Source organism: Choloepus didactylus, chromosome 5, assembly GCF_015220235.1.
Source record: "Choloepus didactylus isolate mChoDid1 chromosome 5, mChoDid1.pri, whole genome shotgun sequence".
NCBI classification, from domain to species: Eukaryota; Metazoa; Chordata; class Mammalia; order Pilosa; family Megalonychidae; genus Choloepus; species Choloepus didactylus.
Window position 1 is genome coordinate 52,063,109 of NC_051311.1, and position 17,023 is coordinate 52,080,131.

Here is a 17,023-nt window from a genome sequence, read left to right on the forward strand (position 1 = left end):
ACAGGTGTAGAACATACCCACCATCATAGAAAATTCTTTTGAACTGCTGTTATCTAGAGGCTTGATTAGCAGGTTCAATTGTTATTGTTGTTGAAAGAATACCTCCTAGGTGATGTGGTATACTTCTTATATCACCGTAAGAGGCACTTAATGTCTGGTTGTCCCACTGTTAAAAATGCTAAAATGATTCAGATGCTAAAAAGGTGCTAAAGGGCATCAGCTTGATCCATACATCATAAAGTTTTCTGTCAACCTTTCATCTGTGGTTTTAACGTCTATTGATGATTGTTGGGAAAATGGAGGATTTTCTATCATTCCTTCTGCATTTATTAGCTGGAATTCATCTATAAAAAAGGAATTTCCCTTCACCAACTATTTGATTACACCAAAATACAGTTTATGCAGGAAAGGCAGAATAAATGCTTGATTTTTTTCTTTTATATATTAGTTTTCAGGGTAATAAGTTGATGTCCTGGCAAACTCTAGTCATGACCAATGAATTCTTAATATCATTATGAACTAATGAATTTATATATATTTGAAATGTTTCAATCACTTGTTCCTTTTGATGCTCAAATTATCTTAGGTATTTTTTTCCATTTTAAAATAATACAAGTGACCTTCACATTGCATACATTCATTTGGTGCAAACTTGACTTTCTATATTTGCATGATGTGTTATATATATATATATATATATATATATATATATAAATAATAGATCATAATACTTAATCTTGTATTATGGATTAATTAGTTGACTCAGATACTATTTTTTCTATATCTACTTTCCGTAATACTAAAGAAACACCTAGTTCATGGGACTTTGATTGCTCTCCTTCTTTTCAGTACTTCAGTTTGTGCCTCAGAGTGTGGATACTGGTTTCTGCAACTTCACCCAGCGCATTGAGAAAGGCCTGATGATAGCGCTCTCTGAAGTGAGAAAACACCACCAGGGGACATTTAATCTCACAGTGCAGGTGGGAACATCACTGAATGCAGAACAAAATGCTTTATCCTTTTAAAGAGGGAATAATTTCATAATGTATCATGTAAGATACAGTTAACTTTATTTATTTCTTCCAGTGAAAATTCAGTTTTCTCTAGTCAGGTTGCCCTCTTTTCATGCTGACTCTATGCTATGAATGGGCTCAGCATATTTGAAAATTGCAGAGTAGATGGATAATAGGGATTGCGGACGTGGTGAGCTGATGAGAGATGACCATATGCAATAAAGTCAACAATGCTGTGAAAAAGAATAGTATCAATCCAAATTTCAGTAGGAGACTGCCTAACTCCACCGTGGTCTTTTCATATGTTGGAATACCATAGACTTCAGTGCCTCACTCTAGACACCTCATCCAAGATCAGGTTTGGATGGTAACTGCTTTTGTTTTTAAATTTCTTTGAGAGTTTTCTCTTTATTTCCTATTTTCTCTCTTTCTGGAACTCCTGAAACAGATTTTGGTGTTCCTGGATTCATCTTTAATATTATTTTTTTTCCTGCAGATTTTATATCTTTTTTTAATTCTCTGTTTTTACAGATTTTCTAAACTTTGTCCTCCAAGTCATTAATTTCATCTTTAGCTGTGTCCATTATGTTATTCAATTGAATGTTTTAAGCAATCATTTTTTTTGTTGTTCTTTCTCCTTTTTCGTTGCAGCCTTATTTCGTAGATGCATGTCATCTTGAAAGTTTCTGAGGACATTAATTAGAATTTTAAAAGTTGTCTTCCATTCCCTAAATTATCTGTGTTTTCTCTGCAGTCACTATTTTGTGTGTTGCCCGTGGTCCTTCTCTTTCATCCTGTTAGTTATTCATAAATGTCTAGAGATCACTGTTTGGTTATTTGTCATTATAAATGAAGAACTGGTTGTGATTTTGGAAGCTTGTATGGCTTTCCTTTTCAGCTGTGTGGCCTGTTTCTACAACAACCCTCTCTGTTAATGGGAGAACTGATTGGTGCATTGGATATGGGGGCAGAATGTGTTGGTGATAGGTTCTCTCTCCGTGTGGCTGGTGGTGTTTCTCTCTCCTAGTCAGAGACAGACAGACAGACTGGCACCTCCCCAATGCAAAGATAAGGAGGTTTTTCTCTGGAGTGGAGCATTTTAATGTATTTTTCTAGGCAGAGCTGCTCTTTCTGTCTTTTTCTTTTCTTCTTTGTCTCTGTGTACTCTGGAGTTCTCAGTCTCTGCCCAGCAGAGAGACTGGTTTGGGATTGTATTAGTCAGAATTCTCTAGGGAAATAAAACTGACAGGAGATATATGTAAACATAATGAGATTTTTTATAAGAATTGTTTCACATGACTATGGGATAAGCAAGTCCAAATCCCATAGGACAGGGTGCAAGCTTAGAACTCCAGTGAAGGTTTTCAGTGAATTCCCCAGGAGAAGCTGGCTGGCTGAAGTAGAGATGGAAATTTCTCCCCTGACTGCTGAAATCATCACTTTCTCCCTTTTAAACCTTCACCTAATTGGATAAGACTTCTCTCATTGTTGAAGGTCGCCTCCGTTAGTTGTAGTTGTAATCAGCCATAGATGCAGTCAACTTACTGATTACTTAAGTCCACGAAATATCCTCACAGTAACAATCAGGCCAGTGCTTGCTTGACCAAAAAACTGGACACCGTAATCTGGCCAAGTTGACACAGGAACTGAACCTTCGCATGGGTCAAACCTACAACAGGTCTTTTAGCTTTCTCTGGCACGGAGTTCATTTTCCTTAGGGACCAGTTCTTTGGGTTATCCTGGGTGAAGATAAGGCTGCTGCTGGTAGCTCTGTGTTGGCCTGGGTATGGCAGGATGGAAAGAGGGAGGGAGATAACTGACTCAGGTCTTAGGCAGACAGCACTTTAATCAATTATACTGATTACTTCTCTCAGTTCCTGCTGATTGCTACCTTGGAGGCTCTCCAGAGCCCCTTGGGAAGAATGGCTCTGAGCCCTGCCGCAGTCTGTGCCTGTGTATGTTTTGGGTCACTGTTCCCTCAGTTCTGGTGTATTTCAAAATGATCCCGTCTTTCCATCTTCCAGTAATTTGACAGCCTCCCTGTTTTCCACCCATTCTCAGTGCTGTTGTAGATTTTTTCCCTTTTCTCCAGCTTATTGTTATGTCAGTGGGATTTGGGATGGGAGGGACTCTAAATACATGTGCTTAGTTTATCACTTAAAGTAAAAAACATTTTCAATACCCTTATAATTTAAAGTATTGTAAAATGGGGCCAGGTTGTAAAACCAGTCATTCTTCCTCTTGAAACTTTACCCCCTTCAAAAAAAAAATCAATTGGAGAAATTGTGATAGAGAAATAATAGCCAGTCTTTTAGCTGAACATTTTAATTGGTTTTAGCCACTTATTCTGAGTTTATTGTTTCAGATCTTGAATATCACCATGGGTTCCTCAAGGCTGGCTCCTCGGCGGGGCCCGGTGAATATTATCTTTGCTGTTAAAAGCCAGCAGGGATTTTTGAATGGGTCAGAAGTGAGCGAGCTGCTCAGGAACCTGAGCATGGTGGAGTTCAGTTTCTATCTGGGATACCCGGTGCTGCAGATTGCTGAGCGTGAGTACCACACTCCTTTGAAGCACCAGGAGAGTGATTGCGAATATTTTTCATCAGCAGACCTCTTTTTGAGATTGAAATATTTGGCTGAACCCCAGAATATGAATCAGATAAAACTGGAGCTTCTTAGATTCAGCCAGGGCAGGTCTCCAAGGCCGTTCTCCCCTGCTACACCTTCCCTTTATTATTCTCTTTGGAGAGTGAAGTGCTTTTTAAAAAGTACAGTTTTGGGAAGGACAAAGCTATAGGGATGGAGAAACAGATCTGTGGTTGCCAGGTAAGGACGGGAGGAAGGTTTGACTACAAAGGGGAAGCCGGAAGGAAACTTATGGGAGGGATGACACTATTCTGTATCTTGATTGTGGCGTTGGTTATACAACTCTACACAGTTGTTGATGTACATTAAAGTGTATGCTAAAAGGAGTGAATTTTGTTGTGTGTAAATTTAAAAATGAAACAAATAATAAATGAAAACAAACGAAACCTACTTCCCAGATGAAGCAATTAGATTCACAGTGTAAATGAAGGCGACGGGGCCATCTGCTTCAAAAATTAGTAGATTCTAGAGTTGAAAGCAGGGCAAAAAATCTCAAATTCCTTTTCAAAATGCAACAGCCAAATGACCTAATGATCTTAATGTGTTTTAATATTCTGTTAATTAAATTTGAAAGAATAACTTGTACAAGTAGGCAGAGATGAAGTTATTTACAAAGAGCAACTTTCAGTTATACACAATGCATGTATGAATCAGATAATAAAATAATAAGAATAACAATTAATGCTGGGACAATAGGTCACTTTACCTTGAGTCATTGCTGGGGAACTGTAGAGCTCTGAGGAACAGTGTGAAATCTCATTACTATGGAACAATGATATTTAACGAAAGTCATTTAAAGGAGAGTTTGTGGGTGACCTCTACAAAGCAGAGAGTTCCTGGTGTAGCAGGAGCAGGTCCTTTATTTCTTTTTTTCCCTTTCTTTGTCCTTGAGACTAATGTGCTCAGAAACTGCTTGCTCTCTGTGTTTTCACATCAGTGTGGCATGTTGTTCTTCCACGTTTAGAGGAAAACAGTGTGGGAAAGATAGGGTATTGTGACTTACCCAATACTCCCTAGAACATTTACATTTACCGTTCTGACTGTGGCAAACATATTTTTTTTTACAGATTTTTCTCCTTCCCCAACTCTTTTCTTTTTACAGCCTTTCAGTACCCACAGCTCAACTTATCTCAGTTGTTGAAGTCTTCTTGGGTAAGAACAGGTATGTTTAACTTAAGTAATGTTCTGAGAACTGTAAGAATAAGAAGTCTGTGTGGGTGTATTGAGAATGATGCCACCTTTCCTGTTTCCAAGACTTAAATTCAGGGCAAAATGTACCTAAAATTCTTGGCAAAGAATGAATGGGAAAGGGATTAAAATTTGGCTGTGGGAATCTGTCCCACTGAGTTATGGCACAAAAAGTATTGGCTTTCCTTTAAAATTCATATATCAAATCCACAGGAGAGTCTAACAGGAACTGACAATCTTCTGACCCAGAACAGTATGAACTTCAGAAGCAAAAATCTCTTTTTTCTTAAGGTCTTTTTTTTTTTTTTGGTTTTATAAGGACGAGCAAGGTAGCTCAGCAGGCAGATAAGCTTTGGTTGTCCTGGGATCCTTGGTCAGATATTTGGAGGAATGGCATTTCAGATAAAGACTTTCTAACCTGTTGCAAAAAGTATATGTGATAGTTGCTGCCTCACCATGTACCTAGCATGTAAGTCACTGATTGAGGGAGACAGTGCATAGAGTAGTTGCAGTTATCATTTATTGAGTATTTCCGGTGTCCCTGTACCTTTGCTTAACGTACAACACTGCATATAAAGTTCCCACCTCTTTGCAAGGTGTATTGGCCCCATTTCCCAGATAATTTTCATGGTGGTTAAATGACTTGCCCATGGTCATATCTCAAAGGGGATTTGAACCAGTAGCTGCAGAGCACAAGTTTTTCTCCCAATTCCATGCTAATAAGCCATTTCTCTGTTTAGATAACCTTGCTTTAAAGCAGACAGAAGATAGGCACATTTACCTTCAGTTAGTTTGTAAGTCCAAGTCTTAAGTCCAGACAAGATATGAACTCAAACTATTTCCAGAAGTTTGAAGTAAGTGCAGATGAAATGTTTGATCTTAATGTAGGAACTCTTAACTCCAGAACTCCTGTAGGATTGAGTTCCTGGGACTCCTGGCCACCAGTCTTTATAACACTCAAAGCTTAGAATTGTAGATAAGACCCATGAGCTGCACTTACTGGGCTCTTCTTCACCCTGTTCATGTTAGCTTTTCCTCTTTGAATGACTCTGAGTTAATACAGTAATTCCATATTAATTTTTCTCCTATGCACATGTGTTGCTTGCATGTGTGCCTTTCCTCACCACCTCCACTAACTTGTTTTGGGGCCTGTGTATGTTTTATTTTAAATGTAGTCCTCCTGGGTGTCTTTGAGAAGCAGCTTCAGAATGAAGTGTTTCAAGCTGAAATGGAGCGCAAGCTGGCCCAGCTGCTCAGTGAGGTTCTGACCAGGACGCGGATGTGGAAAAGGGCCACCGTCGCAGCTGGGAACAGAGTGGTGCAGGTACGCAGAAAGATCAAAGGAAGCGAGACAGAGGAGAGAAAGATGTTTTAAAACGGGCTCTGTTTCACCCTAATGGGAAATGCCATGAGAAAATCCTGATTTAGACTGATTTCTGCATTAGGTAACAACTAAAGGTGGTTGCATTTCAGTTCAACTAGAGTCTAGGCAAATATTACTGATTCTTTAGTAAGTGATTGGTATAGCAGTAGACATAATGGAGGAGCATAGCAAAAGAATTATATTAATGACTTGTTATACTATCAGATGACCTTGTTTTTTAGAGTAGTTTTTTTTTTTTTTAATTACCAAAAATGTGTCCTATTTTGTGGAATGGCAAGTATTGATAACATCATAGAGATAAATCATTCAGCTAGAAGAGACCTTAAAAGATCAGAAAGAGGAAAATTTTCCACTTTCTATTCTAGTACTTCATCTTCCCTTCCTCCTGCCAAACCCCAGCCATCTCATTTTGCCCCAGATCTTTTTCACTTTGATAAACTAACAGAAAGGTCACAAATTAGAGATTCGTTTGAATTGAAAAGTGACCCATTTTAAAATGCAGATACTCAGAGAGGGTTGGGGTTGGGGCTGTTACTTATTTCCATCTCAATGTAAATTTTATTATTTTGGATTTTTTTTTTTTCTTTACCAACTGCTGACTTGTAGAGCTAGAAAAATTGGATATATAGAGCTATGGCATTTCAGAGACAGAAAACTAGGATGAAGCCCTGAAGTGTAGGGATGGGGCTGGATGAAGGCTTTGGAATCTAGAACTCCATAGAACAGAAAGATACAGAACAATGGTGGGAAAAGGAATATGGCGGTTTTGCCCAGACCTCACATCAACATCTCCCAACTTGTTTACCTAGTTTTTCCCTCTAAGCATCCCTTTTTGGTCCCCCCTGCCAGAAATGTGGTTAAGTTTCTTTGCCAGATGCATTAGAATATAGGGAAATTCTTTAAAAATGAATAATAAAAATTGGGAATAATATCACACAAATAAGTATAAAACAAAGAATTATTTAAATGGATAACGAAAGCTTATTCTACATCCTCTGGCTTCATAGAGCTCAAGGTTTGGGCAGAAGTTAATTTATAGACATAGAGCAGTTATAGAGCAGTTATAGAGTACCTTAAACTATATAGTAAGGTGCTAAATTAGATATGCAAGCTCTCGAAGATAAGAATGTTAGATTTGTGAAAAGTCAATAAGCTACCGGAATCTACCATTGCCATCTGATGGATAATGTAGAAACCATGCCCTGCTTTTCTTCCCCTTTAGAGTGATTAGATATGAAGGTATAGGCAAGGATTTATCTCAAAAGTCCAGGGCTCTTCATCAAAGCATAATTTATAAAAGTGAAAATTGTTGAAATAACCTAAATGAATTGGGGAATGGGTAAATAAATTTTAGTGAATCCTTGTCTGTTGGAGTATTATTCAGCCATTAAAAATGTTTTTGAATGATTAGTGAGTGATATGGAAAATGCTCATCCTATGATTCTAAGTGAAGAGAGTGGTATAAAAGGAGGATATATAAAAATCCAAATTTTAGTATAAAATTCATGAAAAAAAGAATGGAAAGAAATATGCCAAAAGGTTTACAGCGCTTTTCTTTGGTTGGTTGAAGTTCAGGTGATTTTAATTTTATTCTTTACACTTTGTTTTGTATTTTTCAAAATTTCCCCATTGAACATATAATTTCTATAGTGAATATGTAATTTTAATCAGAAAATAACTTTAAAAATGAAATTACAAGTGTGGCCCAAAGTAATGATTTCATGATGCCATGGTTATATGGATTCCAGATATGAATCTGTATTAGTCAGGGATCTCCAGGGAAACAGAACCCACAGGAGGTGTGTATAATATATGTATGTATATTTATGTAAATATTATGAGATTTATTATAGGAATTGGCTCACATAACTGTGGGATGGGAAAGTCCCAATTCCTTAGGGCAAGCTGCAAACTGGGAACTCTGATGAAGGTTTATGATGAATTTCCCTGGAGAAGCTGGCTGGCTGAAGTAGAGAGGGAAATTCTCCCTTCTGACTGCTGAAATCATCATGTCTTCTTTTAAGGCCTTCAACTGATTGGAAGAGAGTTTTGTGGATGTAATCAGCCGTAGATGTAGTCAACTTGCTGATAATTTAAGCCCACAAAATATCCTCGCAGTAACCATCAGTCCAGTGCCCACTTGACAAAACAACTGGGTACCACAACCTGGCCAAGTTGACACGTGACCTTAATCATCACAGATGTCATTGAGAAGAGGTTGGAATTAGATTTTAGTGACCGTTGCTTTCAGACTGGGCAAGCTTGTAAATTTGTGGATTCTTTATTCAAAGGTGGTGTCACTGGACATTTGGACAGAAATATCCTGAGGGGAAAAGGTCCTATGATTTCTATAAGGAGAAACCATACTTTTAAAATAGAACAGAACTTTTCAATGGAATCAATAGGCACATAGATAGAAGAATAGGCAAATCTAATCACCTTGATTTTCAGTAGCCCTTTGATAGTGTTACATTCCAAAGGCTAATAAAAAATTAATTCCTACAGCATGGTTATTTGGGGAATAGAAGTGGTTAGGGAACTGGCCTAGAAACGGCAAACAAATGATTACTCAGGATGGAGAAATAGAAAGAACAGATTCTCTAAGCAGGGGAGTTTTGGCCTGTGTTGTTAAGCATCTTTAATTGGATCTGGAAGAGGAGTTTACAGTGAAATAATGGAATTGATGATTTGTTATTCCTGTGGTGAGGAAAGAGTTCAGTAGCTGTATCCAGAGTGTAGGGCAGTATTATAATCTGTGCACGTGGATAGAGAAGTAACAGATGCATTTTGCTGATAACAAATGTGGCACCTAAAATTCAAATTACATGTATAAAATATAGGAATCTGAATTTTTATTGATCATTTTCTCAGGACATCAGTCCAATGTCCTGCTGGATCTTAAGGGGCAATAAAAGTGTTGCACCTTATTAAGAGAAATAGCAACAAAATAGAAAGCTGCATTTATGCAAAACTGTAATATATCACGTGTACCAGATTCTGAAATACTAATAGTAAAAGCCCATTAACACCACAGAGATATAAGTTTGGGACAAGTCAAAGCATGATTTGATCCAGCAGATTAAGAATTTATGAGGTTTATTTTCCCTAGAGCAGTAGTTCTCATCTAGGGGTGGTTTTGCCACCCAGGGTGCATTTGGTAATGTCTAGAGATATTTTTGGTTGTCACGCTGGCAGAGGTCGGGGAGTGTGGTTGCTACTGGTACCTCTGGTACGTCGTGCGTAGAGGCAGGGATGCTGTTAAACATCCTACAATGCACAGGACAGCACCCCACAATAAAGTGATCTGGTCCAAAATGTCAGTAGTACCAAGGTTTAGAAGGCTTGCTCTAGAAAAACAGGGAGAAAAGGCTAATAGACTCAAAAAGAGCTTGGATAGAACTAATAACAGCATCAGAGAACCAGGTGTGTTGGTCTCCTAGAGCTGCTGCAAACTGGGTGCCATAAAACAACAAATTTCTTCTCTCACGGTTCTGGAGTCTAGATGTCCAAAATCAAGGTGTTGGCAGGCCTACGCTCTTACTGAAGGCCCTAGAGAAGGATCCTTCCTTGCCTCTTCCTAGCTTCTGGTGGTTGTCAGCAATCCTGCCGTTCCTTGACTCCAGTCTCCACCTCCTTCTTCACATGGCTGTCTTCCCTCTGTGTGTGTCTGTGTCCAAGTGCCCCTCTTACAAAGACCCACCGTAATGTAGGATGACCTTGTCTTAACTTGTTTACATATGTAAAGATCCTATTTCCAAATAAGATCATATTCACAGATTCTATGTGGACATGAATTTTGGGGGACACTATTCACCCCAATACACCAGAGATATACCTAACCTTTAAGGTTGATGTTGGGTGGCCTCCCATGACATGTTCAAGCTTGCTGGAAACAATTTTAGACTTCCTGGACTTGCCAACCCTATGAGCATCCTACTTGCCCTTTAGTCTCAGAGAAGATTTTGAGCAAGATGAAGCACATTTGTTATTCTGCACAGAAAAACTTTTTTTTTTAACTGTCCCTCTTCCCATCAAGGATCACCACTGTGATTCCAGGACTCAGAATGGTCCAAGGAGTTTAGTATGAGGATTAGAATAAATTCTGAATAGTGCAGGGATTAAGTAACCCAAGAAGGAGCAACTTGAAACATGAGCTTCAAAAATGCTAATGGTTTTCCGTTGTCCTTCAGGTGGTAAATGTGTCGAGGCTAGAGGGAGATGACAATCCAGTGCAACTCATCTACTTTGTGGAGGATCAAGATGGAGAAAGACTCAGTGCAGTGAAGTCTTCAGACCTGATTAACAAGATAGATATCCAGCGAGCAGCCATTATCTTGGGTTACCGAATTCAAGGCACTATTGCCCAACGTAAGTCTGTGAGGCTTGGCCCTACATAGCCTTCTGTGCTATGAGAGGTCAAGGCCAGTCTTTTTCTGATAGTGAACTCTGAATTTAAAGCATTTTTAGGTGTGTATAGGAGATGTATGTCTTAAACTTTTATTAAGAGGCACTTACATAAGGTGTCAGTTGTTAAATTTCATTTGCCAAGAACTTTATTGTGCATTTCATTTGCTTGTAGTTGTAGTCTTCTCTGCTGCTTTTCCTACCTAGCATTTTGTGTTCATAGTGTTATAGTTATAGTATCTTAAATTACCTTTTTTCTGAATCTTTTTTTTTTGTAGACTATAGCTTATATACCTAGAAGTGATAACTTTCCAAGTACAATTTAACAAGTAGTTAAAGAGCAAATGTTGAAGAATGTTATGGGTTGCAGTTCCACAGTTACAGTTGTTTCCTTATTGTGAAATATATATACAAAAAGGTAATATCTTTCAAAGTATGATTTAACAAGCAGTTATATAGGGAATTTCCAAAAATGTTATTAGACAGTACCATAGTTTCAATTATTTCCTTATTGTGAAATATAACATATATACAAAAAGATGATAACTTTTAAATTACAATTTAACAAGTAGCTATAGAACAAATTTCAAAGGATGCTATGGGTTACAGTTCCACCATTTCAGTGCTTTCCTTCTAGCTATTCTAATACTCTAGCAACTGAGAAAAAGAAAATTATATAGAGATTCAGTATTCGTAATCCTTTGTTAAATTCTATCTTGTCTGATGCTACTCCTTCCTCTAGTTTAATCACGTTCCCGATCTTCAGAGATGTCTAGGCAGTGACCACCCTAACTTGTTCGCGTTGGAAAGGGGTGTTGACTTTATTGGAAAAGGGGACACATCTGGTTGATGTTCTTGAAGAGACTATTGCCTCTGGGTTTGGAGACTTAGCTGGCATAGGAGTTCTCTGGAGGATTTAAGTTTCTGAAGAATTAACTTAGTGAGTGAAACTTTTATAGAGTCTGAGGTAGGTATCTGGGTATTCTTTAGGGTTTTTTGGATAAAATTACCTTTAATATCTTTTCCTCTACTCCTCTACTATGTCTCTTTTTAAAATTTTGTTTCAGGCAAAATAATGTGTTTGTCCTGTATTTATTCCAAAATCTTGCATGTCCTATTTTGAAGGTTGGTGGGGATGGGGACAGTGAGTCATACAGGAAACTGGGAGGTACGCTCTGGAGTTATTGGCTTCCTTCAGGATCTTTTAGCACAAAGAAGTCCTTGATCTTCACCCTTTTCCATCCTGTCTCTCTCCTATACTACCTTCACACCACTCCACCGTTTAGAAAGAGATATTGTGATATTTCTTTATTATTGTTGGAATATACTTGACTCCTGCCCGGCTGGCAGTGGCTGCTCTGAGTGCCTTCTTGTCCGACTCACAGATTTGGGGTGTTTGAAATTAAGAAAAAGGAGAGGCTTAGTAGAGTGTGCTTCTCTAACTATGCCTTTACAAGTCAGACTGCTATTTTAATGTGGGTCTTTCTTCTTTGTGATCCAGAGAGCAGTCCTTGTGAAAGCACAGTGAAGCTCGCCCTCAACAAGAAAAAGTCAGTGTTTTGAAGGAATTGAGCATCAGAGAATATTTGAAAACTCTATAGAGAACATGTAGGAGACAAAGGCTGTTTTTAAAAACGACAGCTTTGAAATGATCCTCAGTAATGGTAGGTTCTTTGTGGGATCTGTACTCGTCCCTGGAAATTAACCAGGATGATGAGCAACTGGCATACTTTCTGCATTTTATTGAAGATGATAGGAGAGTTTAAGCGACTAACCATTGGTGGCTTATACTCATGTATTTCAGATATAATTGCATATTAAAATATTCTGTTCCAAAGCAATGAGAAAAAAATAGCAAAAGCATTTATTTATGTTTCTTCATATATTACATTTCTGATTATTGGAGCGATGCCTCCATTCTAGCTAACCTTAGTTTTACCTTTTACAAAAGATTGATTGCAGTAGGTTATGGGCAGCCTTCAAGCCAACTTCCATCTGTTCTTGCACCTCTCTTTCCTCAGAGTTGTGCTGAAAACCACAGGTGCAGCCATCCTAGGATTTCAGGTTGCTGATAGAAGGAAGCCTCAGCCAGTCTGTGGGCCATTCCAGAGGCTGCCCGGAGGACACTGGGTGTTAGGGCTCATTTGGATCATTCTGTGCCTCTCACTGGGTTTTACTAGGTTACAACTAAGAAAAGTGTCCATTTTCTCAGCTCCTCGGTTTAATTCTGTCATTACTTCTATAATTTGCCAGTTTTTTGTTTTTTGTTGTTTTTTTTTTTTTTGCAAAACAAGCTATGTATATAAATTATATATAGGCCAGATTTAAAAGTACAAATGTCTAACACTTTGTCCCTTTGACCGCTGCCCATGCCGTCTCTGCCCTGTAGTTTGTGCTTCTTTCGTAGTGCATTTGTTTTAGAATGCTCATTCTTGAGTCACTTGTCACTCTCTCAGAGGCCTAAACCCAAACTTAAAGCAGCACCAAGAATCCTTTTTTGTTGTGACATCTCTAAGCAGACTCATTTTCATCTCAGAGCAGGTGTTAACTAACCGTTACAGGCTATGAAAAGAACACCTGATTTAGTCCCTGTCCATGAAGACTAAGATGTATTTGAAAAGACAAGGCTTAGAATCATGACAATATTAATGAGCAAAGTAGTGAAGTGTATCAAGATGATAAATTTATGTAACAAAATGCATGTTAAAAGAATAGTAAGGTACCACTTGCAAGGCAAAAGAAGCTAGCCAAGCTTCTTTTTAAAGGAGGTGGCCTTAAAATATGAGAGGGATGGAAAGAGAGGGTGCTATGTTTTGGTTTCAGGAACTTGGTGACTAAAACTTGCTTGAGGAAAGTAGTTGAGCCTTGAGAGAGGCTGGGTCCTTTGACAGCGTGAGTACAGCTGGGGAAAGAAATTAAGTAGTTGAAACATAATTGTCTGGGGCCGTGAAGGGTGAGGGGGCCGACACCAGGGGATGGAGGACATAGATTTGAAATGAATAAGATTTAATTTTGTGGAATTTGAAAGTTGACACCTGAGAGCTTAAAATAAAGCAGTTTTAATTAAAAGCTGTGTTTCAAGGGTTTAAAGAGAGACACAGGTGAGGAAATGAAGGCAGTGTTCATAGCCTGCTGATTAGGACTTCCGATTTTCAAATTAATACAGTGAAGCTTCTTTTAAAGATACTTCAGGGTCATCTTTGTCATTTTTAAATTGCTGAAATAAAATAACTATGCACTATCTCATTACTCTGCTTTGTTTTCTATGTGGCACTTAGTACTATATAAAATTATGTATCGATTGATTTACTTGATAATTTTCCCTTCCCCTCACAAGAACATAAGCTCCTTGAGGGACTTTGTTCATCATACGTCCCAACTTTGGAACTGTCTCTGGTTCATTCAATAAACGTTTCTTGAGTGAATGTATGAAAGCAAGACAGAGAGAGAGGTGGAGAGGGAGAGAGGAGAGAGTAGTGGAGAAGGAGAGAGAGGTTAAGAGGGAAAGGGAGAAGTAAAGAGGGAAAAAAGGGAAGAGAAAGAGAGCAAGGAGGGCTGGAAGGAGGGAACGATTTCCTTCCACAAAACTCTTGGTTCAGACTGTGTGCTCTTGTGGGATTTGGAAGTGTGTGTTCCTGCTATGCTTATTGCAGTGGTCAACCTAAATTCTGGAGAAGTACTTGCTTTTCTCTTCAGTTTTGAAGAGAGAGAATTTTGTACCACATTGTACAGAACAATTTTTGGGATAGAAATGTTCCTGCAGTGAGAGTTTAAGGGTGAGCTAGTAGAATAAACTGGAACTCAGGAGACCTAGAATTTAGCCTAGCTTTGCCATTAAATTAGCCATGGGCCTTCAGACACATCATATATGTTGTTATGATCCCTTGTGTATTTCTAGATATAACAATCTGTACTTTGTTGGTTTGCCTGGTCACATTTCCAGGCATCAGGAAATTATAACCTCTATAATGACAGAGACTCTCCAACGTTCTCATAAAAGAAGGCACTTTCATTCCACAGAAGGGCAGTCCGGTAAATGGCTTAAAAAGGAATTATTGAAAGACTTTCCTTCTTTGTCCTCCCCTGTCCTTGTCCACAGCTGTGGACAGAGTGATGAGGCCGTCTGCAGAGTCCCATAGCAACAATCTCTGGGTCATTGTTGGCGTGGTCATTCCAGTACTGGTGGTGATGGTGATCATAGTCATCCTCTACTGGAAACTCTGCCGCACGGACAAGCTGGACTTTCAGCCTGACACTGTGGCCAACATTCAGCAGCGTCAAAAGGTAAGAGGCAAAAAGCCCCCCGTGTTCACATAACACTGCAGGGCAGGGAGAGGATGAGTTGGGCTCTTGATTCTGAAAGACGGGTAGTGGACTATTAAGGAAATCTTTTGGCTTTAATGGTGGTATCCCTTTGCCTTCACATCTGCTTACTGAAACCCCAGTTCTTCTGTAGTATTCAATATATTCAGAGACTCTGAAGCTGTATAAAGGTTTAGCAGTGATATGAGCTCTGGGTTCAACTATAATTTTTCTTTGGGAGGGTTGTTTGGGAGATCACATCCATTCTCTGTGTGGACTCTGATCTATTTTACTCATGTATTTTCAGAGAACAGGAGCTAAGGGAGGTTTTTTTCCATTCTGTGTATCTATTTCTTTCATATTCAGCCTCACTAGATGGTTCCTTTATTTTTTATCCACCGTATCAGAAGCCCAGTTATCTACCTTGATCAAGACCACTTAGTAAAAAAGTCTTATTGGGTGGGGAATCATTAAGAATTTTATTTCAACTTAAAATATATAAATATATGAATGACTATTCATTTGGCAATCATTCAGTGCACCTTGAAGCATTTTTTTTTCTTTGAGTGTTGGTCTACTGAGAGTAATCCTTTGTGGTCTTTCTTGTAATAAACAACACGTATAATATATCAGCTACAGTTTCCAATTTGAGTTTCTTTAGAGAAGAGCAAAGCAACCTGAGTGCGAAATTCTCTATATTTTTTCAATCTCTCCTCCTGAGATCTTTTAAGAATTAATTCGCCTACACCTAATTTGACAGCAGTTTTTTTTCAGCAGCTCATTTTTCAAGAGTCTTTCCAAAGCATTCAATTCAGTTTTTATAGAAACAGCAATTCTCTTTTCACGGTTAGGTTTCAACAGTTTCTATAATATTTAATTGTTTCATACAGATTGCAGAGCAAAGAAATTGACTGTTGGTCAGACTCTAGCTCACCCAGTGAACAAAACATGCAAGGGTACTAGAGAAGAGCTTGGTAGCTACAAATATTTAGCACAGCATGCATGGCAGTCAGAGTGTTTACCGAGGGAATGAAAAGTGGTGGTCCATTTACTATATTTAGGAACATATACCCTCTGTGGGTCTTACAAATTTAGAGGACTCCCTCTACTCCAAAAGTTTGATAAGAGAAAGCAAGCAAGAGGCAAAAGAACAAGTAACAAAGGTTTGCCCTATTTTCCTTTTGATTTTATTAACTTATCTCTGATTGTCTAAGTATGAAAAATTCTGCACACTATAAAACTAGACCTACTGAATGAAAAAAAAGTATTTTTAAATTTATTTTAATAGGAAAGGTATTATTATTTCTTATGAATTAACCAAAACTTGCAAAATCTTGACTAAATTGTAAGTTTATTTTCATGAAGAATATTAGAAGCCTTAATATTTTATACACTAGTATTATATTTATATAATAAATGTCTTCATTTATTATTTATATAATCTGCTAAGACTGTTTTGTTGTTATACTAATGAATGGTCTGAGAAAAAAGTACTTGATATACCAAATGAATTCACACTATGAATTTCATTGCAATACAGTCAACAATAGATGTGGAACTTTTTGTTCTATGAAAGAGTACTGTTACAGAGACGTTTAACCAGTATAGAAGGTTATGTATCTTGATCTTTTATTTTCCATATTTCCTAACATAAACCTTCCTTGTAGAAGTTCATCCATCATCTGTCAGAGGACAGCGTCTCTTGGGTTCGAAACAGGATATTCCCTAAGCATCCTTCTTCCACTTTTACTTCCAAAATATTTTTGTGTCCCAGATGTTCATATAAATCAAATATGCAGGATTTTAAATAGAACTCCCAGCCCTTTGAGTTGCTCTTTTTCTTCAAGTGCTACAAGGATTTGTGCATAAATTTCTACAATGTATTTAGAATCCTCTTCTGCATGGAGGATTTACCCCAGACAATAACTGTTTTCTGACACTATTAGGGAAGGCGAAACCTCACTGACATTTCAGAAGATTGGCTGTATTTTGCTGGCATAGTAACCTACAATATTCATCTTGTCCTGTATTTATAATAGGAAAACAATTATCTTCACTTAATTTAAAAGCAAAACCCTCCTTCTTA

The 17,023-nt window shown here is 38.0% G+C and overlaps 1 protein-coding gene across 1 annotated transcript in view; it reads left to right on the top strand.

Moving 5' to 3' along the window:
* The window catches only part of KIAA1549 (KIAA1549 ortholog), a 173,563-nt gene that overhangs the window by 78,956 nt on the left and 77,584 nt on the right, over positions 1-17,023 (top strand). Inside the window, exons 5-10 of the mRNA XM_037836064.1 lie at positions 850-980; positions 3,379-3,562; positions 4,762-4,821; positions 6,023-6,171; positions 10,422-10,599; positions 14,735-14,919. Coding sequence (XP_037691992.1) covers positions 850-980; positions 3,379-3,562; positions 4,762-4,821; positions 6,023-6,171; positions 10,422-10,599; positions 14,735-14,919 — 887 coding nt within the window. The remainder of the gene's footprint in view (positions 1-849; positions 981-3,378; positions 3,563-4,761; positions 4,822-6,022; positions 6,172-10,421; positions 10,600-14,734; positions 14,920-17,023) is intronic.